This window comes from Ambystoma mexicanum, chromosome 2p (assembly GCF_040938575.1).
Source record: "Ambystoma mexicanum isolate Mex_15411 chromosome 2p, UKY_AmexF1_1, whole genome shotgun sequence".
Lineage (NCBI taxonomy): Eukaryota > Metazoa > Chordata > Amphibia > Caudata > Ambystomatidae > Ambystoma > Ambystoma mexicanum.
In genome coordinates this window covers 792,624,605-792,647,637 of record NC_090923.1, presented here as the reverse complement: position 1 = coordinate 792,647,637, position 23,033 = coordinate 792,624,605, and the positions used below count along the sequence as shown (strand labels likewise).

At 45.4% G+C, this 23,033-nt stretch overlaps 2 protein-coding genes across 2 annotated transcripts in view; one reads left to right on the top strand and one right to left on the bottom strand.

Annotated features, from left to right (window-relative positions):
• The window catches only part of ACTMAP (actin maturation protease), a 578,735-nt gene extending 571,655 nt beyond the window's left edge, over nt 1-7,080 (bottom strand). Inside the window, exon 1 of the mRNA XM_069644456.1 lies at nt 6,887-7,080. The gene's annotated coding sequence lies outside the window, so the exon portion shown is untranslated. The remainder of the gene's footprint in view (nt 1-6,886) is intronic.
• Nucleotides 7,081-7,569: 489 nt separating this feature from the next.
• SNRPA (small nuclear ribonucleoprotein polypeptide A) lies at nt 7,570-22,096 on the top strand. The gene is made up of 7 exons (XM_069644455.1): nt 7,570-7,750; nt 11,100-11,187; nt 14,253-14,425; nt 17,472-17,630; nt 18,730-18,918; nt 20,138-20,223; nt 21,478-22,096. The coding sequence occupies exons 2-7, from the start codon at nt 11,115-11,117 to the stop codon at nt 21,635-21,637; spliced, it is 840 nt and encodes a 279-aa protein (XP_069500556.1). The 5' UTR covers nt 7,570-7,750; nt 11,100-11,114; the 3' UTR covers nt 21,638-22,096.
• The last annotated feature ends 937 nt before the right edge of the window (nt 22,097-23,033 follow it).

Genomic DNA, 23,033 nt, shown 5'->3' with positions numbered 1-23,033 from the left:
GCCTCTGTTCCTGTAGATGCAGCATTTACAATTGAGTTGGCTGGTGTATTGATATTTTGTCATGGGAGTCACTATTCACCATTGGATTATCATACATGTATAATTTGTTTATATTTAAATTAATTCAATTATTTCCATTTTAATAATAAATAGACCTCATTTGCAACCCTGTATGTTTCTTGCCCCAAAAGGGGAGGGAAGCTGTATCGAATCAATATTGTTACATTGGGGATTCTAGGCTCATATAAAGTACTTCATTAAATATTAAGTTGTGCGTGCCTGATTTGGGGTAGGTGTAAAATTCCTCCGAATTAGATGTCACACAATTAGAACATCCTACATTATCCCTATTCCAGGTGGTGAAGAATGCACTGTTGATGACTCAAAGGATTCTGGACCTATGGAAGAAAGGAGCAATTTGAAATGTTTCCCAGATGGAGATGGCTCAGGGCTATTACTGCATCATCTTTGTTGTCCCGGAACCAAACAGCATGTTGAGGCTGTGATAGACCTGAAAAGATTTAATGTGTTTGATCAGACTTTGCACTTCCAGATGGAGGGTTTGCAGAGCATTGTTTCCTTGATTGACCCTTTCTGGTGTGATCTTTTAATGTGCCCAAAGGAGCATACTGCACAATATGCGTTAATATCACAAAAGTGCAAAGATGACCCTCATTGAAATCCAACATACATGCAATTTGCACAAAGATCTCTGGGAATCTACATTTATGTGTAGATAGCCCAATGGGATGAGCCATTTTGATTGGAAGAGGTCATGTTTTTCCCTTTTGAGCAATATCAGAATTCTTAAGGCTCCAAAGCTAGAAAAGCAAATCAATCACCGCCTACTTTTTGTCATCTGGGGTCACTACCTTATCCACACTCTCGAATATAAAAAATATGCGGAAAATTCTAAAGTAGTTCTCTGCAAACACAGCCATGTCATTTTGCACTGCTTTTCACATTAGAAGTGCTAGGCTATAAGTACCAGAAGGCAACACGATAAAGCCTAAAAGCTAGGATGACTGATCATTTTACACCCGATAGTGCAAAACTTGACATTGCATTAAACCATCCTGAAGCTCTTACTAAGTTCAAAAAGTAGACAATATTCAGAAAAGCCTTTGTGATTAACCCTTCTGCTTGTAAATCACCATTTGACATAGCATGCATCGTTTTATGTAAAGCGTGCATAGCACTTCCACAAAATACAATCTGTATTAACACTTAACCCAATACGTTTCAGAGGTTAGAGCACTCCTACACATGATGTTTGACGCAGCTATTAATTAACTGCTGCACATTAGTCAAATACCACTGAAAACAAATAATGTGAAACATAAAGTACATGCTGTTTAAAAGGCCTGCAGGAAGAGCAGGCGGGATACTTCACAACACCTCCCTGACCCCCCAGATAGCTCTTAGGGGCGGGCCGCAGCTTGGATAAACCAGCATTGGCAATGCCAGCTGCTTGGACCTTTTTGTAGACATTTGCCAGGCACTGCAGTAATGATACTAACTAGCCTCTAATGGCAACATCTGCAAAATGGTGGGATTAATTGGGAAAATAATAGGGACTGGCAAATCTAAACTGCTGGCTTTGTCAATGCTTGTTTTAAGAGGCCTTCAGTGAATTACATGCATACGGCTCATACCAGGTGGCTGAAGGCACACTTACGTAAGGCATTTGTAACAAAGTGGATGTCCGGGACACCAAAGGTAAGTTATGGTGATTTATTGTCCTGGTCCTGTACTCCTTCAGTCAAACACAGGGATGGTAGGGGACACAGAAGACACAGCTTCACAAGGGAAACACTGGGCTCACCCCCACACCCATACTTCTCAGCTCTAAGCTCTCTCTCTGTCTAACGGTCACCCAGTAGAACACTCCGACCCTAACATTCCACCAGCTCATGACATCACACACAGCTGCTCTCTAAGCCAGATTACAACACCTCTCCCTCCCCAGGGAAACACAAGAGAATGACTAAGGTAACGCGACCAGCACCAAACCCAAATCATCCAAACACAAACACGGTACCAGAAATCCCGCACACAGCGGCCGCCTATGCCCAGAACCCCTGGCAACCTCAACAAATAGGAACCACACACAATAGGAACCATGCACAGGCCAAACCGGACCACATAGAAAATGCCAACGGCACACTAACTCCATGACAACAACATGCCACAACCCTCGACACAACTTCCCAAGACCCCAGATTCTCACCCTCGAGGACTAAAAACAATAAACTGTACACTTACGCCTGTCCTGAACTGCCCCTCAGAACCTAGGGCTGCCACCCCTAGCCACACTATTATTAGATAACACTAACACAACTACCTAACCAAACGTACCCTCCTATGCACTGAACACCTTCCACTCCTGTCTGCCCCCCGGAGTATCAGAGCTGCCCCTCTGAGCACAAACCAACCGCCCCCAACGGAGCAACATATGCCCAACAGCAACCGAGGGACTCACACAGCACAACTCTGACTGCAGTACCACGAAAAACTGCACCCACAATACTGCTCCACTACCACTAAAGCATTGGCCATTTTCTCTCTCTTACGCTACACCACCTCTACACATCAGTAAGACAACCTGATTTATCAAACTAGGAATCAGGAGGTAAACTGAACAACCACAGATCCAACATAGTAACCTACCCCAGTCCAAAACCAGGTACTAATGAAACATTGGCAAAGCCAAATAACCCCTCAACCATAGCGACCTACCTAGTCCCCTAGAATAGGCGCTACAGAACTAAATGAAATTCAAATATATACACAGGCATAGTGATCAAACTGAAATTTTAACGCTATGACACACACTACAGAAAAACACTGCCCTGAGAACAACACCCGTAGTGACCTAACCTGATATTGCGCCAGGCACTATGACCACAACAACACCACATCAACTCCAACCACAATACTCAGCAATAACGCACTACTGAGACCCAAAAACACCATATCGACCTATCCCACCACCAAACCAGGAACTATGGAACCACCGAGAAATACTGCCCTGAGACACCACAAAAATAGTGACCTACCCCGACTAGACTAGGCACTACACAAAGAGGACAACATATGGGAACAGGCACACCAAACAAACCCTGAACCCGCAAAAGGCAATCCATTCAACCTACCGACCAATGCACAAAGAGACCAAACCCAGCGTTAAAACTGGGCACTATGGGAATAGACAAAACCTACACTCTAACTGCTCCAACACCCGCAACCACACACAGACATAGCGACCTACCCTGGCACTAAACCAGGAGCTATGAACCCCAATGCAGACATAAACGTGCGCCCACACGTGCACCAACCCATTCTACATGCACCTATACACCACACTCCAAACACAGATAACACTAAGCATGCAACAATATGAAATGCTGAAAACATTGCAGAATACATGGAAAAATTAAGTGCAGACAATACCACTGTCACCCAGAACTGGGTAATATAACCTACAGGTGGTATCCGACATGGAATGCTGGGCACGAACACTGTCAACGCTGCATGAAAGTCAGAGTTCCACGCAAAGAAACCACACCAAAGGTACCCATGTTCACATTACTCCGTTCACAAGTAAAACTTAAAACCATATTCCCTGCAGCTATGGTCCTCCTGGAACGGAAATTTCACCACTTGGATTGTACAAAGAAATTGGACTGAACTACAACCGTCAGTAAATAGCACAGCACACACCCCCCCCCACCCTTTGCCTTGGGAAATGGAAGGGGCAGAAGCTCCGTTCCCATATACAACTACGCCCTGCACTACAACGGAAGGCCACAACACTGGACACCACAGGAAAACGAACAACGGCCTTCAAAACTTAAAGGTACACCCCCCGGGACTTAAATAAGGGCCTAGGTACCTGTCAGATAACATGGGCCACTACATATAACTGCACCCATACCACTCACACGGCCCGATACACTAACCTGATAGAATGTCCCCTGGCTAGGCTCACGGTCACTCTGTCATTTCTTGAAAGACTCTTTGTTTATGGCACAAACAATATAAACAAAAGTTGAAACCGGCTTCTGGCTGTTGGCTCCAACATGGCATGTCCATGCTTGAAAACCCGACCAGATCACGTGATATTAAAAACACGCCCACCCATGGACACGTTCTTGCTTACATCCCCGTACTGCAAAAGAGCGTGGAACAGCCCGTAGAAACATCAACTGCCACCAATCACGTGACAGGCCTGGGACCAGCCGCACAGAGTGACGTCACCACTCCTATGCCAGACAACCGTCCCAGAACGATGGGACTTCCCGTGAGCGTGGAAGGAAGTTCCTAGGGAATTGGGCAAAAACACCTGTTGTAGCCTGTTAAGTTTGTGCTTGGGTTCAATGAGTCCAGGGAGTCGTTCTGCTTGGGATAACTTCTTTACTAAGTTGACACCGGAGGTAAGTATATATGAAGCAAATAGGTTAAGTAAGTAAACAGGGAGAGACATCCACCGGCCCCCTCATCATCCAAGTCCAGGCCCCAACTGACTTCGTGGAACACCCAGACACAGTTCATCCATAACATTCCACACCAACATTCCATCAGGGGCTCATGTACACAGATCTATCAACCAGGAGGAAAAGTACAAACACAACACAGCCCTTCCTGCAAGGCAAGCAGGACGACAGCGGGCACCTCCAACAATCGGGCAGATTTCTCCACAGCATGGAAGCTCCACACAGAGCCGGACCCAACTCCTCTCAACCGGCACAGAGGGGTCGGGGAAGGGCAATGGTCCACCCCATGACGACAGCTGTAGGGGCTCTTCGTCGCCACAACGCCGGACCCGCTCCCAGTCAGAGAAACTCCGAGAGCAACTCCTGCAAGAAATAGGTGGAACGGACCCCACTTGTTACGACTACCGCCGCGCTCAGACTCCATCCTGGCTGGGAACGTGGCGGCGCAGGTCCGCCCTCCGACGGCGGCACCCCAGGCTGCTCAGATAGCAGATCAGCTGCCAGTCCAGGACACGGGCTGCACTCCGAAACCACCCCCGACTACACGCTGAACAGAGGGGCGCCAGCCCGTTGTACGCCCGTAGCGCCGCCATCCACAACTCGGAGAAATGCTGCCATTGGCTCCAATTGGCAGAGACAGCAAATACAGCCCAACGTAGTCCCAAAGGGCAATGAACTCCATATGGCGGGCCAACTCGACAAGGACCCGCCTGGGTGTGGGGGATTTCTTCAGGGGCGGTGTTCCTGAAGTGCTGCACCCCCCCAGCAGCGCCGATGGTGAAGGCGATCCACCTACATCCCATCCTAGTCGCCAGTGTAACAAAGTGGATGTCCGGGACACCAAAGGTAAGTTATGGTTATTTATTGCCGTGGTCCTGTACTCCTTCAGTCAAACACAGGGATGGTAGGGGACACAGAAGACACAGCTTCACAAGGGAAACACTGGGCTCACCCCCACACCCATAACTTATCAGCTCTAAGCTCTCTATCTGTCTAACGGTCACCCAGTAGAACACTCCGACCCTAACATTCCACCAGCTCATGACATCACACACAGCTGCTTTCTAAGCCAGATTACAACAGCATTTTTATTACTCTAGTAGAATATTTACACCTCCAACAAAGCCATTGACTCCGAGAAGACTGCTTTGTGCTTGAAGTGCCTGCAGTTTTATTTCAGTTTGATATTACTGCGTGATAAATCTGCCTCAAATAGATCCCAGGAGTATGAGTTTTGGGCAGGGGAAGGTTGAGAGCTGTGTGGCAATGGCCACAGGGATAAGCATGGCCATGGGCAATCAAAGGGTGGGTTACTAAACAAACAACATAAACAAGAGTTGTGTCCCTCCTCACATTCCATCACTCTCCTAGCTGTTCTCAAGTGCTATAGTTTCTTCTTATGGGTGTAGAACCACCAAAATGGCAATACTGAAAACCCCATATAGAACTCCAAAATGGCTAATTCTTTTCACAGTGGCACCTGGGCAGAATGCTCCCAGAAACGTTCAGTATCCGCACGAGGGAAAAATGATGTTCTTGTCCCCATTGCTCCGGAACAATGGGGCAGTTGGCACCTTTGCCCCCAAATAGTCTGCGTCAAAGCTTGTGTAGATTTTAAGCTCCTGTGATGCTAATAATAGTTGCCATAACCCAAAAGGTTAGGTGAAAAAGTAAAAAACAAACTTAAAATTGCTGTGCTCTCAAGTTTATATGCGTGAGAAAGCATCCAGTCCTATTTTTTGAAATACTGGGCTTGCAGTTTTCCCAAAATCCAAAAATTTGGACTAGATGGCCTCGTTACTATGGTCACTGGAAACCTGAGGGATCTCTACGTTTCGTGTTGTAGAGCAGATTGCACGGAAATAAATAACTGGTCAAATCTGACCATTGTTCGGAGGCCACTCATTTATTAATATGATTTCTCATGATAGTCAGGTTTAGACCATGCCAGACACTGCTTCATTGTGATCGGTTTAGGGCCATATTTCAGGTGATGTTATTTTCTGTGATGTCATCAGGTCAAAGGTGACATGAAGTCATTTCCAACAATATCATTATTCTAATTACTATTTTGAAACTTTAAAAAATCCTACATCTTTTTGGTCACAAAATGTTGGCAAGTATGCTATGTGGGGGGAGACAGCTCCCAACAACACCAGCCCAATGTTATCTAAGCCCATGACAGGATATAGCTGCTACTGACACTTTAGATCGGTCGAGAACGTCCATGGACATAAAGAGCAGAGATGGCTGAACCCAGTTAAAAAAGCGAAAGAATGAGTCATCTGGGTACAGAAGCATTGAAAGCTTTGGAAAAAAAGGTATGTTGGTGCCACAAAGCATGTCAATAAGTGTAGACTTGTTGGTCTAAAGAAACGAAGTGTACTGACCAGCAAAACGTTAGACTCAAGATCCACGTAAAACACGCCCACTGGAGGAACAGAAGGAAGACAGGCATGGACATGGAAGAAATACAGGGGGATAACGTTCACCCTAGAAGATAGAGCCAGGCTTAAAGAGCCTTTACAAATATTGCGACCATCTCACTTTGGCATTCCTTTCCCGCTTTTCTCCCCTGCACATCTATATAAACGAGACTACCCAACAAGTCACAATCAAAAAACCGTGTGCAAGCTTTGAAAATGACTGTACTGTATTTGAGAAATTATGAAGTACATCGATCGAACAATGTAAATAACTTCGATATATTGAGATTTGACCGATTTCCTACTACGGAGACTTCAATTCTAATGAGAATTGAAGTGCTTTGATATTAAAATGGAAAATCCCCGTTTCATCTATATTTTGTATTGCGAAGTAATCTATAACTCTGCCTCAACATGGTGCCTTGACGGGGTTCATCTTTTCATAGTCCATGCGAAGCATACAAAATATCGATTTTGAAATTAGAGATTATGTTTTTGTAATAACAAATATATAAAAATACAGTTATGGGAAGCATTCCAATATGGCATCTAGGTTCGTAAAAGTATTCATGTCCTATGTTTGTGTCTATGTTTTTAGTCTGTTTCTAGAGTTAGAAATTTGGTTTGTATCCCGGCCGGCCAGCCTTATTGGTTGTTTATTGGGACGTTTCCGGATCCGGAGTAGAGTGCAACCAGTAACCGCCACCCACCTAGGCATATCCGGTTCTCGCATATCCGGTTCTTTTCAAGTCCCGCTGTGTTGTGTGAGCGAGGCCTGCTTTACTGAACCAGAACAGCGATTTTCGCGCTACCTATCTTTCATTTTGAGTAAGTCTTCATCAGCTGTTGATTAGTTTTGTTGCAGGTGAGTTTTAAGGGACGGTTGGAACTTGGAAGGCAAAGCAGTGTGTCTGAGGAAGGTCGCAGTGTTGCATGGTGTGGATGGGGGAGGGGGGTACTCTTTGGCCGGCACATGTTCGGACCGTGGTAGTGCTCCCCGCAATTCGTGCTTCCTTTCGTCACGTTAAGTGTTTGGTAGAACCAGCTGTGGCAAGGAGGACATTTTGATCCGTTTGCGTATTGCAGCTATAGCGTTCAACGGTATGGAGGACATTTTGATCTGTTTGCGTATTGCAGCCATAGCGTTCAACGGTATGGAGGACATTCTGATCGGTCTGCGTACTGCAGGTTTTAAGTACCCTAATCGCTACCGGACGCAGGCTGTTGCGATAGGAGTTGACTTTATTTTATTGTGCATTTGTAAGGCGCTTATACATCAACAATACATTGTGTTTTAAAGCGCCCACGGCAAAGGGGAGGGAACAAGACAATGGAATACAAAGTAACGATGAGCAAAAGGCAGAGGCAGTCCTACTAAGCCTTGTGAACAGTTGTTTTGGCAAATGCTGAGAGAGGGGACGGGGGTAAGTGCTCAAGGTTCCACAGGGTGGAGAATGTAGAGCCAGTTGCAGGCCATGATGGGGATTGGCAGTATTTTGTGTTTATGTATGGTTTGGAGAATGCTTTTTTTGGGATTGTCTTTAATTGCAAGGCTTTTCATTTGACAGTGTTTATCTTGCCATAATGCAGCGTGGTGGAGGAGGGGTGCGCAACTAGGTTTTTTCAGACCGTTCTCAGCATATTGGCACCCCTTACCCAAACCTTACGAAACATGCCTAAATCGGTGAGGGTGTTACTGGTAGAAAGCTATGGTGCGTGCTCTTTGTCTACCTTGTGAAACTCAATAGCGGCTGTTGTACTTTGTAATTTTGGGTTCCAAACTTAGAGGAGCTGGGAGTTACTTAGCTCCAGCTTCTAGCATAGTAGAACCTGTAGATTGGAACCAACAGCTATGACAAGCTTCTTTTGGCTCCCCTAGGGTGCCTTCTAAACATGTAAATGTGACAGTGCCAGGGGACCACTCCGGTGGTGGTAGTGCGTGGTACAGATATCCTTTAACATTAGCTTTTTGAGTATTTGAGGAGCTTAATAAAGGTTAGAAAACATCTAATATACTATTTAACTCAATGGTTCATACAAAGTTAAGAGCATCTTTGGTAGTTCCTGCTTTCAGGGTGATGCCCCACACCCAGAAGTTGGTTTTAGCTCATGCCTGTTGAATCTCCATTTTGAACCCTGTAACTGCAGTCTGTAAACATTTCCCATGATTATGACCCACCGAGTATAGCAATGGAGCATCAACCACTGAGGATTCTGGAAAGGAAGGGGTATTGTATTTTTAAGATGTAATTTGTGCTATTGCTACCTTTTTATCTCTCTGCAGGATGCCCCTTTCCCCTCCAGGTTCCTTTGTCTGTGACCTTGAGGCGTGGATGCCAAGCCAGTGTACTGGCCGGACTGATGTATAGCTGTGCTGGTTGTGAAGCGGGACACTAGGGCAGGTTATTTTGGTCGTCTCAGTATTACTGAGATGATCCTGGTGTCCTTCTGTTCGGCTTTGGGTTGGTTATTGACCTATTCCCAGTGCCCTCTAAGAAAGTCTGAACTTCTGCATCCCACATTCCTTGGTGTTGGGGAGGGGGGGGGAATTCAGGGTCTGGGACTGCAACTACTGGTGACTGCACAAAAATCCAGGTGGTTATCCAGTAAGTAGGGCCAGGTGGCAAGTGCGGGTGACTGATCAGGCGGGCGTGGTTTCCTGTGAGACTTACCAGGCAGCCAGTCAGTAGACCGAGTGGGAACATGGGAAGGTTGGCAGGGTAGAGATAGAAAGAGGAGAAACGGTAGGTCTTGTGGTGTTTCCAGAACTTAAGGAGGTCCGACTCAAGGCAGAGAGGGGGCAGGGAGCCACCTGCAGAGGATGGCGTTCTGCCCCCAATCTCTCCTTGGAGAAGCGACTCACCCACAGAGTTGGGTGTACAGCCAAAGGGCTCTAGGGGGCAGGTACTTCGGTAGAGAGTAGGGGCCACTTCCCCAAAAAGACTTGTGGGTGATGCTGAAGGTCTTCAACTTTGATCCTGGCAGCCACCGGGAGCTCTGATTGCTCTGTGCCGATTCCTTTCAAAAGAAGGCTGGGATATGTGCCTGGCTTTCTTTTTTACGGGCTCAGTGGGTAGCTCTTCAGGTTTTTGGAGAGCTATTCTTTTCAAAAGAGATTGTGCCTGGCTTTCTTTTGTATGGGCTTAGTGGTCAGCTGTTTTTTTTTTTTTTTTTTTTTTTTTTGGTGCTTTGTGGTCAGCAAGACTGTAAACCCTGATGGCATGGCTGTTGAGAAGTTTCTTGTGTTTCTGGTTAATGGTGTATGCATGGTTTATGGAAGGGTTGAGGTAACTAGATTTAATTTGCCATTTTACAGCATTGTGTAAACACAGCCGCCTGTGTTGCGTTTGTCTCCAAGACAAAAGCAAATGGGTTCCAACACTGCACAGGAACAGTTTCATACCAGCTTTTCCACCATATGTGCCACTGTTCTGTCTGTGAGTGGGTATGTTCTGGCTGCACCAATGTAGGCCAGTATCCTTGTGTACAAACCATGGTTTTAGCGTCGCCCATAATGGCAGTAAAGTGGGCGTGCCCACTGTAAGAAATGTCCATATTGGCTACACCAATGTAGTTGGACTTAACTCGCACGTATTTTGGCTTGTCATATATTTCTTACTGGCCATTCCTATTTATCTCTAATGTTCTATTAAGTTGCCGAAACAGGAACCTGCTCCGTTGAGTAGCTTTTTATCTGGTGTTGATAGTTTCAAAGCTGTTTGAATTTTTTAAAGTTATTGTCCACATTGTGTGTAGCACGTGAAATGTTATCCCCTTCGGAAATGTTGCCCCGTTACCCATTTGGGTTTGGTTCATGTCTACAAAAACTGGAAGATACGTTTCTTTTTTTCCACTGTTCAAATGAAAAGTTGAATGTCCCATTTACCCCCGCAAGCCATATTTCTTTCACATATAATACAATTGACTACAAGCTTAAAACACATGGTAGGCAAATTGCACTAGGAACCTCCAAATAAATACTGCCAGGAATCAGATTGATGCCTAATTATAATACGGTTGTCTGTTTTCTTCCCCTTATTGTAGAACAATTGTTAACAAACGCAGCAGAGTCGTTGTATTTCGATTTTTGGGCTGTGCACCTTTTGTTTAGGCACCCAGTTGTTTGTGTCGTTTTTAAATGGGTACCGTTTTATACGATTCTTTTGTTTTTCTGAAGGTCCAATCGTGAGCCATGGCTGTTCCAGAAGCACGCCCCAACCATACAATCTACATCAACAACCTCAATGAGAAGATCAAGAAGGATGGTATGTTTGTTAATTTCTGTGCTTTCTTTGCAATCAGCTTTACCTTGTATTTACGCTTGTCATGTTGCCTGCTACGACTGTCTCCGCATGTGCGCCCCTCCCCCAAAAACGTTTTTAGGGCACTACTAACTCTCCACAGAGCCCATCTGGTGCAAACTTGTCAGCCCTCTGCTTTTGTGTCACTCATCATAGCTAGCCTGATGTGCATCCAAAAAACCACCTACCCATTGCAGTCTATCTTTTGCAGCACTTCACCTGCTACCCAGGCCCTTGGTAGCTTTGTCTGACTGCCAACGGCTATGAATAATGGCGGAAATAGCGGGCGTCTTTGCCTTTTCTTTTCCAGGTTTTGGATAATTTGTGACAGAATAAATGGCAGTTTGGTGTCAATGAATTTTAAACCCTAGCCATCCTTATGAACATATTTCCCTTTATTGACCGGTTCCTCAAGTGAGATGGGTCATCGCTTAATTGATGTCTCGCCCCTCTGTCATCCTTTCTAATGAGGCTCGTAGTGTCCCTCGCATTCCAGTTTTTAACACTATCTGGTTTGGGCTTATTAACTATTGCTTAAAATCCTGTTCTATCAGTGCATGTAGTAGTTTAGACCGTAAGACTGATGGTTAGATCTCAGGAAGTGTCTTCTGGAAAGGGGAGTCCATGAAAATGGCAGGCAGGAGTTTCAGCAGTCTGTTCTCAGCGCCCTTATTGAACTCAGCTGGGAATCTGTCTGGCCCTGGTGGCGTCAGTGTCATGGTTGCCACTTGTACCTCTTGGTTGCCACTCATCTTTCGCACGGGAGGCCAAATTGCTGTTTGAACAACCACTGCTACAGATGCATATATCGCCTGCACCACAATTTGGTTGGCGAAGGCCCTGCTTATTCTACATGCAGGGTTTGGTCCGCCAGGATTTTTTTCCTGTTAAATTATTTCTATTAATTAGAACAACATTACAACAAATTGATTTACAAATTGTTTTGTTGATGAATAATTTGTAACATGTAAGAATTAATAAATACCAAAACTGAGTGGTACGTGTAATGCAAAATTGATATTAATAACAAAGTATGCAAATTAGAACTCATAGGGAAGACGGACTAGACATACAATGTATGCATATTCTTGCAAGAAAAGGCATACATTCAAGAAGAGATCTCTCGAAACACGTAGAGCCTTATTGTTCAACTTATTTTTATCCAATTATTTTACCGTTGTCTCGTGAATGAACACAACTTTTATATTCAGAAAATGTTACACAAATCAAACAGGGTGACACTTGATCTATGAAATTTCACTTGAACTGTGAAATTTCATTTGATGAAATGCAATATGACTGAAATATGCAACATGCTCTCTTCTGTATCTTGAATAAATTACTTTGGTTGGAAACAGTAGATTTGGAAAATGTATAAAATGGGTGCTTGTCAAATTTTGACTGAAGTTTGCTTTCAGTACTTTGTAGGTGTGCAGGGGACGGGAGTGTCCATTAACCATGGGCATTGGTTCACTAGGACACCTACCACCAAATTACCCAGTGTGAGAAGTTCATGAAACAAATGTTTATACAACCCCACATTTTCCACTGAAAAGAATAGCCATATTTACACTTGACTATGGAATGGGTAAAATCAGCCAGTGAGGATTGACAAGGACCAGCATAGATTAGAGAACACCAGACATGTTTGTCAATCTGGTTGTTTAAACACTTGTATTGCATTTTACGATCACCTAGGACCCTGTTGGTCCATTGCCGCCTACCATACCTCTGTCAATACTGCTCATTATGGTTTTCCTTATCCCAGATGGCGCTGTCCACACTTTTACTCCTCTTCCACCCACTCAAGCCCCCTTGCTTAGCTTTCGCCTTCAATCGACTCGCATCTCTCCTCTACCCACTTCTCGCTGGCTTTATGGCATTCGTGATTTAACTCCATTCTCTTTCTTGGTAATCATTTTGACATCACCCAAACTCGTAATGGCAATCACTGAAACCTGGATTTCCCCCACAACTCCTCCACACTAGCAGCCCTTCCCACCCACTGACTTGATGCCCTTAATCTCCAAAAAGACTGTCTCGTGATAGCAAGGATGCACTGCTGGCATTTCTCTCAACTCTGAGTACATATGAGTCCAACTTTTTGCTCCTAATCTATACGGTATCCTACCCCTCTGATCTTGATTTTTTTTTAAAAAAAATCACCCAACTGATGTCCCTGCCATTCTAATGAGCGATTGTCGCCTCTCCAGGTGTTCAACAGCTCCAACATCCACCCTGACAACTTTATAGTCCTCCTACATGACCCTCCAAGGCAACTTCTGATTTTATCTTCCACCTTGGTTTCTCTGCTGTAATCCCCCTCCAGCCACTCATGTCACCATCTCTATTCCTCCCCTTCATCCCTCTATCACCATACCGTCTGGCTTCATGTTTCCCTACCAAGTCCGTTTCTCGCTCCAAGCACACTCCTGCACTTGCTCACTCCATTGATGTGGCTTGAAATCTGCATTGTTTGCCCATTCAGTGGTCACTACCCTGCCCATTCCCCCCCATGTCGCCTCGGCATTGGATCTCCCCAGCCATCCATTTGATGTGTGGCCACTTATGTTACTAGTCTAAAGCACTGCCCCTTTGTCCCTCCTGCCTACGGTTACTTTCTACCCTAACCCCCCCCCCACCCCCTCCACTGCTGCTCTGAAATCCCTGCCAACTACTCCTTTTACACTAGTCTTTTCTCTCCCTTCCACTAAAGTTTCCAAATATTGGACACATTGTCCACACTTCTCGCCCTCTTTCTCCCCTTCTGGTCGTCCAATTTCATGGTCATGCATGGTGGCATATTCAAAACAATAAGTGCGTGTAATCGGGAACCATGGTCAATGGTACTACTTTGACCAGCGTATTTCCCCCCCACTTTATTTCATCATACTGATCTCTGCTGGAGTATTTTCACTTGTTTGCAACATGACTGAACCTGTTAACCAATCTGATTGTCAATTGTGCATTGGGTGCATGTGATGTCACATCTAACTTAATACTGTTTCCCTTTTTCTTTTTTTAACTAGAGCTGAAAAAATCGCTTTATGCAATTTTTTCACAGTTTGGGCAGATCTTGGATATTTTGGTGTCTCGTAGTTTAAAGATGAGGGGTCAAGCATTTGTCATCTTTAAAGAAGTCAGCAGTTCCACCAATGCCTTGCGCTCCATGCAGGGGTTTCCATTCTACGATAAGCCCATGGTAAGTGCATGTGTTCATTAATTGTTAGTTTAATAAAGCTCCTGCATAAAAAAAGCCCACTTAAGGCTGTGGGTGCAAACATTAACTGATGCCACTGTCCTAATACCAGCAGGAGCTTGCCATTGCACATCCTCGATCTGCAATTTCTGGATTCAGGTTTATACACCAACTCTCCAGGACTGAAATCTCTTCTCTGGCTCCCAGTGGCTGCGAGGATCAAGTTCATAACCCTCTGCATTGTCCACAAGGCCTTCTGGGGCCTCAGTAACTCGCTCTCCTCCTGCATAACTTCATTCTCGAGCTCTTGCTCATCCGCCTCCACTCCCTCAGGGTCAGAAGCTTCCCTAAGCAATCTCGGGGCCCCTGCAGAGAGATGCCCCTCATTCTACGACGGGTATGTACTGTTCTAACGCCAGCCCTAGAAAATTTGGGGAAGTGCCTGATTTTCATAGTTAAAATTTGGGGAAATGCATCCCCCGGCGACCTTTTCTCAGGCAAATTTAACACTGGATACCATCATGTGCTGTGAACGTCCAGAGCTAAGGGAGGGGTCAATGACTGACTGGACATGTGGATTGGCTGTGGTTTACCATGTTCATTGCTTGATGTACACAACGTGGCAGTGCTATTTTGCATCTTCCTTCTTGCCCTACACGCAAGGACATTTTTGGTGGAGTACCCCAATGCTATGGCTTCTCTAGCTGTTATGTGATGCTTGGACCATAGCACCCATCTTTGACTGGGCTGTTCACAGTGCACACATTTCTTTCCTTGCAGACATAAGGGCAGATTAAGTAGTGAGATCTAGCCAATGGTTTGGCACAGTATAAGAGCTGATCATGTTTTTGGCTAATAGACCTGATGCTGAACGTCCTATTTGTAACAGAATAGTGTCGGTGTCACCCAAACTACTATTCAGGGCATTCAATGAAATCTCACCAGGAGGTTAGCTCTGGGCCACAGGGGTGAGCCCTGCCTGGACCATTGGTACCCCATACCAGGGTGGTAATTGCTAGAGACTTTGTATTTATTTGCATCGCAGTGCTGTTACAGAAGGCTTACTTAGCTACAAAGTGCTTGCGAAAACATACATGCATGTTGCCTAACCCCACGTTGCAGGGGGCAGCTTACTTAGTTACAGAAGTGCTTGCAAAGACATGCAGTTTGCCTAACCCCATGTTGCAGGGTGGCAGCAGCATACACATGCATAAAGACAGTTTAGGCGGACGTGGCTTGGGGAGGGAAAAGCGAGGGAGAGGAACACCGGTACGAGGGGTGGTGATTTCACACAGCAACACATGCAACCATACGGGGGTGGGGGACATGCAGCACAAAAGTGACCATAGGTGGGGGACACATGCAGCACTCAGGTGACCATAGGGGGGCTGGAGGGCACACAGCCAACCATAGAGTGGGTGAGGGGCTCACACAGGCAACCATATTGTGGGGGTGTGGGCACACGTGCAACCATATTGGGGGGTGGGGGTGCACACGACACACGGGCAACCGTAGGGGGTGGGGCGCACAGGCGACCATAGCATACATGTAGCGGACAGGGCATAGACGGGGGCATTAGGATCGGGCCTTGGTGGGAGGGCCGGCCAAGCCTGTCGGCTCTCTAATAGGGCAGTAGGTATGACTGACCATAATCTGGTCACCTACAGATGGGCAAGCCCCGGCCACCCTGGAGCATGCGATGCTGGCGGCCATCGTGGAATAGCTCTGCATAGCAAAATGTGTTGTGCAGGTGTTCACTGCCTCCAACCCCCCTTTCATTTTTTTATTTTACCACCATTTTTATTTCCGACCCCAAAATAAACAATTTTTAAAAAAGGAATTCGCCTTTTTTTTCCGACATTTATTTTTCGACGTTGTCTTTCGACGTTTATTTTTCGAAAAAATGACTGCACACCAGACATTGAGTATGGAGAGACTGCCCTCACCCAACATTTTGAGGTCTGCAAGTGGACATGGCCTGCTGCAAGCTGGGACCACGGGTACCCATAATCCTAACTGGAGGTTTCAGCTCCTGCAAATGCTCTCTTGGAAACTTCCTGACTGGGACATGGAGAAATTCAACTTGGCCCAGAGTGGGGTCCCTCGGCAAGTCAAGAACCAGCGCATGGCAAGCTTTGCCTGCTGCATCCCCCTTTTGAGCCTACTCGTCTGCTTTTGTTGCTTTTGAGCCTACTCGTCTGCTTTTGTTGCTTTTTGAGCTGTTGCAAGAACCAAAGCTGCTTTTGTCACTGCTTTTTCGGTCAGGTGTATGTGCGGCAGGTGTTCTCGAGCTGAGCGGCACTGAATAGCTGCTTTAGTTGGATCTCACGAATCTGCCTTCAGCATTGCAGGCCTGATCTTGAGGAACACTGCTGCAAGACCGCCTTGTCTTGGGCCTTCTCATCCAATTGTGAACCCTCTGGAAATGCAGAAAACCCTAAGAAACATGTCTCTATGCTGTTGCGACCCAAAAGGCCTAAAGTATTTGGCGTGGTCCCGCTTCCCTGGCGCGCATTAAAGGCCTTAGTGACATTTTGATGCTCACTCTTTATTTAAAGACAACTTCTGAGTTTGATTTTGCAACTGCAAAGTATTGCCTCTGTACTTTTCTTCAGTGTCCCCTTTGCTTATAAAATATGCATATTCATTGTTTTCTCTTACAGGGTTGGGTTATGGCGTTTAGTTTAATTACATTCTAGGACTTTGGTTGAACATTCTTTGCTACCCTAATGGTGGTGCCGTTTAGTTGTTTCGGTGTAAACTCGCATTTCTTAAGAGTATAGCCCGCCCACGTTACCATACCCATTGAGGTGTCCCAGTTTCATCTTTGGATTTGGATCCCTTTTCGTTTAGCATGCTCTTTGCATTTTTGAGTGCCCGCTTTAAGCCATTATTAGATGTGGTTAGACGTGACATCCTGCAATGGTGATTGTCTGAAATTCCTGTTGGTAACAATGCAAGTATTCTTTAATTGCGGGTAACTAAAATGTTAGTGTGTTCCTGGTTAGCATGGCTTGACCTATGAAACGTAATTCTGTTCGTCTTGCAGAGAATACAGTATTCAAAATTGGACTCTGACATAATTGCCAAGATGAAGGGAACCTTCGTGGAACGTGTGAAGAAGGAAAGGAAGAAGCCTAAAGCGCCAGAGCCACCCCCTGTGAAAAAGGCTGCACCAATGGTTCAGGCGGTTGTTGGGCAGATGGCTGTGAGTATTTCATGAGCATTTCGTGCAATGTATAATTTGTGAACAGCAAAAAGGTGTGCATGTTTGATTTGCGGCATTTTTGATTTAAGGAATGAAGGTGCAGTTTGGTGTAGTGTAGCAAGACGGTTATGTTAATGCTTGGCCAAAGGATTACTTGCCTGGGTTCTCAAGCAGATCTGGTTGGGGGGTGTAAATCTACTAGTCTGTTTTTCTGCAGGGTTGGCAGAGGCACTAGGGAGTATGATGGCGCAGACATGGTGTGCTGTCTTTGTGTATGCTGGATTTGTCTAGCATCAGCTTCGTTCTGAAGCGCCGAGTGCTGTACAGTAAAGGAATGATTTAAGTGGGTAGTCAATGATGGCTTAATTAAGTACACTTGCAAGGACTTGGGCAGTGCGTTACAGGCTGTAGGCATACAGGTTGGGGCATGCAAGGCAGACACAGGCGTAGGTTAATTTGTTGGTAGCTCTGCCTTTTTTGGTTCCATGTAATAGTTCCTGACAATGTCGCCTTGTTTTTTTTTTTTTTTTTAACCAGGGGAGGTGGGGACATCCCCGCAACCGGTCCCGATATGTCACCAATGTCTTTTCCTGGCGACATTATGTATGGGGACATTATTAGTGATGCATTTTTTAAGCTAAATTCCTGCGTTTCTCGTGATCTGACCTTCTAAACTGGACTGTAGTGCCCGTGGGGGTTTCCATTCACAATTCCATAGAGAAGGAAACCAGGTTGGTTGGCAGCACCATTGGGCGTCCATACTACCACCACCATTCTGTGGTCTCCCATCAAGACCCTTTTGTGAGTTGCCCCAGTAGGCAGTTCATCTCTAGCAGACTCCCATTTTCATGAGTCTCGGGAGCCGAGCTCCACTTCCTGCCATCCTTAAGGTCTTTCTGCCCTTGGATGGCGTATTCAGGTGTTCGTTACTAGTCCGTTTCCTGCATTAGTCACTTTCCCCTGATAAGAATACGTGTCATGTATTTACATGTTTCGCTCCTGCTGCAAGTAAAACCTGGTGACTAGTCAAGATTATATTGATTTTGCATGTTAAACTCGTATCGATGCTTTTTTATGGAATACATTTTATATTTTGCAGGGCATGCAACCGGGAATGCAGCAAGGAATGCAGCAAATGAGCCAAGCGTCTCGTATGATGCATATGCAAGGGCAGGGTGCGTATATGCACCCATCTGGCATGATGGGTGGAATGGGTCCTGGAGGCATGGGGCCGGGAGGAATGGGTCCCTCACAAATGATGCCTGGTCAAATGCCACTCATGCAGCCGGTAAGTGATTGGTGATCTTGATTGCTGTTACGTGGTGGAGTGTTAAACGTAGTTAAATGTTCACATTTCAAATCACATGCTATTAAGAACTTGTACGTGATAACGCCGTTCTGTTCTACACGCCGAAAAAGAAAACACGAATTGGAGTTTTTTGAGAAAGGAATAGTCACTGGAGCTGCTCGATTAACAGTGCTAGCTTTTTCAAACTTTGGAGTTTTCAAGTCGTGCAAGCACGTTTTTTTTAAATTAATGGTAGTATTAAACCATGAACTGAATTTGTTTTCAAATGCAAGCCACTGATGTGTTGTGCAAATGGGTGTATTATGATGACACTTTTCCATCTGTGCCCGTCGTGTGGCAGTATAGAAGGCAGGCGTTGCTGGTATCGAAACACAATTTAGGCAAACCCAGAAGGGCCGCCGCCCCCCATCGAGGTTATGGTACTAGAGCCGTTAAAACTGATTGAAAAAGGTTTACGAAGGGGAAATGGTTTGATCGGCTGTAATCGAAAATTGATAGTGAGCTGAGGTGTTTTGGGGGGGTGGGTGGGTGGGGTGCAATTCTTGCTTAGACTGCAATCTTGAACAGTCACCTTCCCGTTGGAACTGTTTTTGTTGGCTTATTTAGAATCTCGCATGTTCAATCATTGCATTGGGACTTTGATTGGCTGTTAGGAGGGGACAAGTTAGTTGTGGGTTAGTGGATTGTCATGTATTTTACAATTGGCATGGACCACCTTCACGCATGGCTGGATGGTTTTACGATGAAAAAGTCAACGAGCACGCTATTACAGCATGGGTCCTTTTTTTTAAATGTAGGAGCTTGTTGGACTAATTGCAAAGAGAAGGGGGTAACAACAAGCTTCCTTTCGATAGCCTCACCGAAGGTAACAAAAACTGGGTCTCAAACACGTACATGGTTTGAGACCCAGTTTTTGTTACCTTCGGTGAGGATATCGAAAGGAAGCTTGTTGTTGTGTCCCCCCCACCCCCCCTTGTTCTCTGGATGGTTTTACGGACAGGTTCCCAAGTGCATTGCTGTGCATCCTTTTACATTTTACATACGGCTCAAATTATATAATATGTTGATTTGGAGGTGTAGCGAATGTTTTGCCCTCTGGTGAGGGGGGGGGGGGGTGGTGTTTGGAGCAATTGATGATTGTAAGAGCAGAACCTATTTTCATCAGTCCTCGCAATTTAACCGCCTGTTTTTATTTCAGCTTGAAAACCCACCGAACCATATTCTCTTCCTTACTAATCTACCTGAAGAAACCAATGAGCTGATGCTGTCTATGCTCTTCAACCAGTAAGTGGCCTTCTATCAAACCTATCGTGCCTTCTATCACACCTATCGTGGTGGCCTACATTTGGAACATACCCGTGTTAATTGTGTAACATGTTGTCTCAGCTATTCATTTTTATAATGCAGTTAAATTGGGTGCAATTTTAGCCAATTATTGTTGCATGTGATCTGGGCCCTTTGAATGACACCGCCAGGCTTGCTTCCAACCGTTTACCTCTTTGGGCTCTGTCCCATGACACCTGGCTCTGCCCACTTTGCACATCTGGTTCCTTCTCCAACCAGTCTCTAAATGAGATTTCATGAACATTGGATGCACAAACATTTGCTGCAAGCATGTAAAACCAATGGCGTCACGTTTATAATAGTGTATATACAGCACACATTCTGTAAAAATGTGGTTTTCCTTTCTGGTTTTGTTACTTGCATCTTTTGGATTTTGTGCACGAGTTACCAACGATGCTTGGGAGCATTTGCCAATATTGAAAGCATTTCCACGCCCACTTTTTTCAATGCTGGCTGCACCAATACATGCCGTATTCCCATATAAGAACCTACTCAGCTTTGTGCTTAATTACAAAAGTGTCAAAGCTGGCTCCAATGTAGGCCTGTCTAGACATGCTTGCATTTTTCTTAAAAGCATACTAAAATGTCTAGCCACATTAAGGAATGGCTAGACCCGAACTGTCTGCACCAGAATCCTAGTCTAGCCACGTAATCGCATACGCTGGCTTTGCCCAAAAGTGGCAGTAAAACATGCCATTTCACTTAATGAAATGTCAAAAAATGTTTCAGTGCTTCCCGGGCCCCCAGCGTCTCGCACACCCACATCTCATTCATACCCATACACCTCACGTTCACTCGCATTTCATTCTACACACGGGCACCCAGTCCATTCACCACTTCATTCTCAAGACGCGTGCGCTCGCTGCCCATACTGGCATATATAGACCACCTACACAATCCAGTCCGGGACGCACAGTCCTTGCCTGTTCATGCAGTCCCTACACAGTCGTCTATTCGGGACGCACAGTCCTTGCCTGTTCATGCAGTCTCTACACACAGTCGTCGATTCGGTCTCTTGCTCCTGTGTTGCATGCAGACAGGAAGCAGGTGCCCTGGTTCCTGTCTGACTTGTGCTGGGGAAAAAGAGTGCGTTGGACCTGGGGCAGCAAATGACAATGCTTGAATTGTGGTCTCAATCCTTTTCTAGAAAAGTAAATAGAATTCCACACGCTCTAACTGTTTTGTTTTTTACAGGTTTCCTGGCTTCAAGGAGGTGCGCTTAGTGCCAGGTCGCCATGACATCGCCTTTGTGGAGTTTGATAACGACGTACAGGCTGGAGCTGCCCGTGATGCATTGCAGGGATTCAAGATCACACAGACAAACGCCATGAAGATTTCCTTTGCCAAGAAATGAATGCAACTTCTGAACAAAAGATAGCTCCAACTCGGCTTAATTAATGAAGCCGTTAATGACTTTAATTTCAATGCTCTCACTCGTGCAATTGCTTTTTAGATGTAATTTATTTTGTCAGGTAAGTCTTTCCCTGGTGTTCAGATGGGACGTTTTAAAAGCAGATTAGGAACCCTGATTGTAACTCTTCTAGAAGCAGTCTTGAGTTCACAGGTCCAAATCTTTTAGTCTGATAATCGCCTAGAAAATTTTGGTTTGTCGTGATTTCACGTAAACAACTTTAGTGATATCCTTGGCCCCATGCGTTGGGTAAGACTTTTTTGTACGAGTGTATGGCGTGGTTGAAAGCAGCTGTAAACAAATATTTTTTTTAAAAACTGTGGTGAAGCATTGCACCCAGAGTCTGCCAACCAGACACTACACCTGGAGCTTCTGTTAAATAAATTGTTTTCTACCAACTGAGCATTTCTTGTTGGCTTAATGTTTGTGGGGATTTTGAATATTGGGGATTCTTAAGATTTTTTTTTTTGGGTGCAGCCATTCTAATGTCAACCGTGGGGGACTGTTTAAAAGGAATCTGTGCAGTTATAGTGCTCAGTTTTTCATGTTTGGAGGATGTTATGTTTATACTGTGCAAAGCTACCACCCAGAGGCGGTGTGTAGGCCCTCACGTGGCTTGCGGGGAAGAGGGCCTGTATGTTAGTGAGGATAGGAACACGAAGAAACTGGCGCCTGCAAGTTGGTTGTATGGCCTGGCTTGATGTAACCATAAGGGTTAGCCTCTACCTTAGTTGTGTACTAGTGTTTTTGTTCGGTTAGCCATGTACGGTTAGGGTATAATCGTGAGCCCTGGTTTGTTGTATCTATCCATAAGGGGGGGCTCAATGTCGTGGTTTGTTGTATGCGTGCGAGTTGCATTGGTATGTATTTCAGTTTGTCTGGTTTGACAGTTGTAGGGATTGTGTGCACTGGTATGTTGCGTCTGAGGGTAGGTCCAGTGCCTGAAGTTGTGATTGCACATAATGCTTGGTGTGTATTGTTATCCCGTAGTCGTGGAATTACGTTAAGGTATGGTGAATTAGTTAATAATATTGTTTAAGTAGGTCCTTGGTGCTCATCTGGTTGCCGCTCAGTGGTACCCTCAACACTGAGGTCTGCTGGCCATCCCCTCCACCTCTCCCAGCTCTCTGGGTGACCTTAGCCCACCGGTTCCTCGGAGTGCAACAGATTGGCTGCTCCCTTGGTATAATTGTGCTTTGGTGCGTTGTAAGATTGGAATCTAAAGTGGCGCATGACTCGTCTTCACAAGCCTTCCAAGTGGTGCGTGGCTGAACTACGTTATCTTTGGTGAAGCATGATTAGTCTACATAGTTAATTTTAATACATTGCATGGGATTCT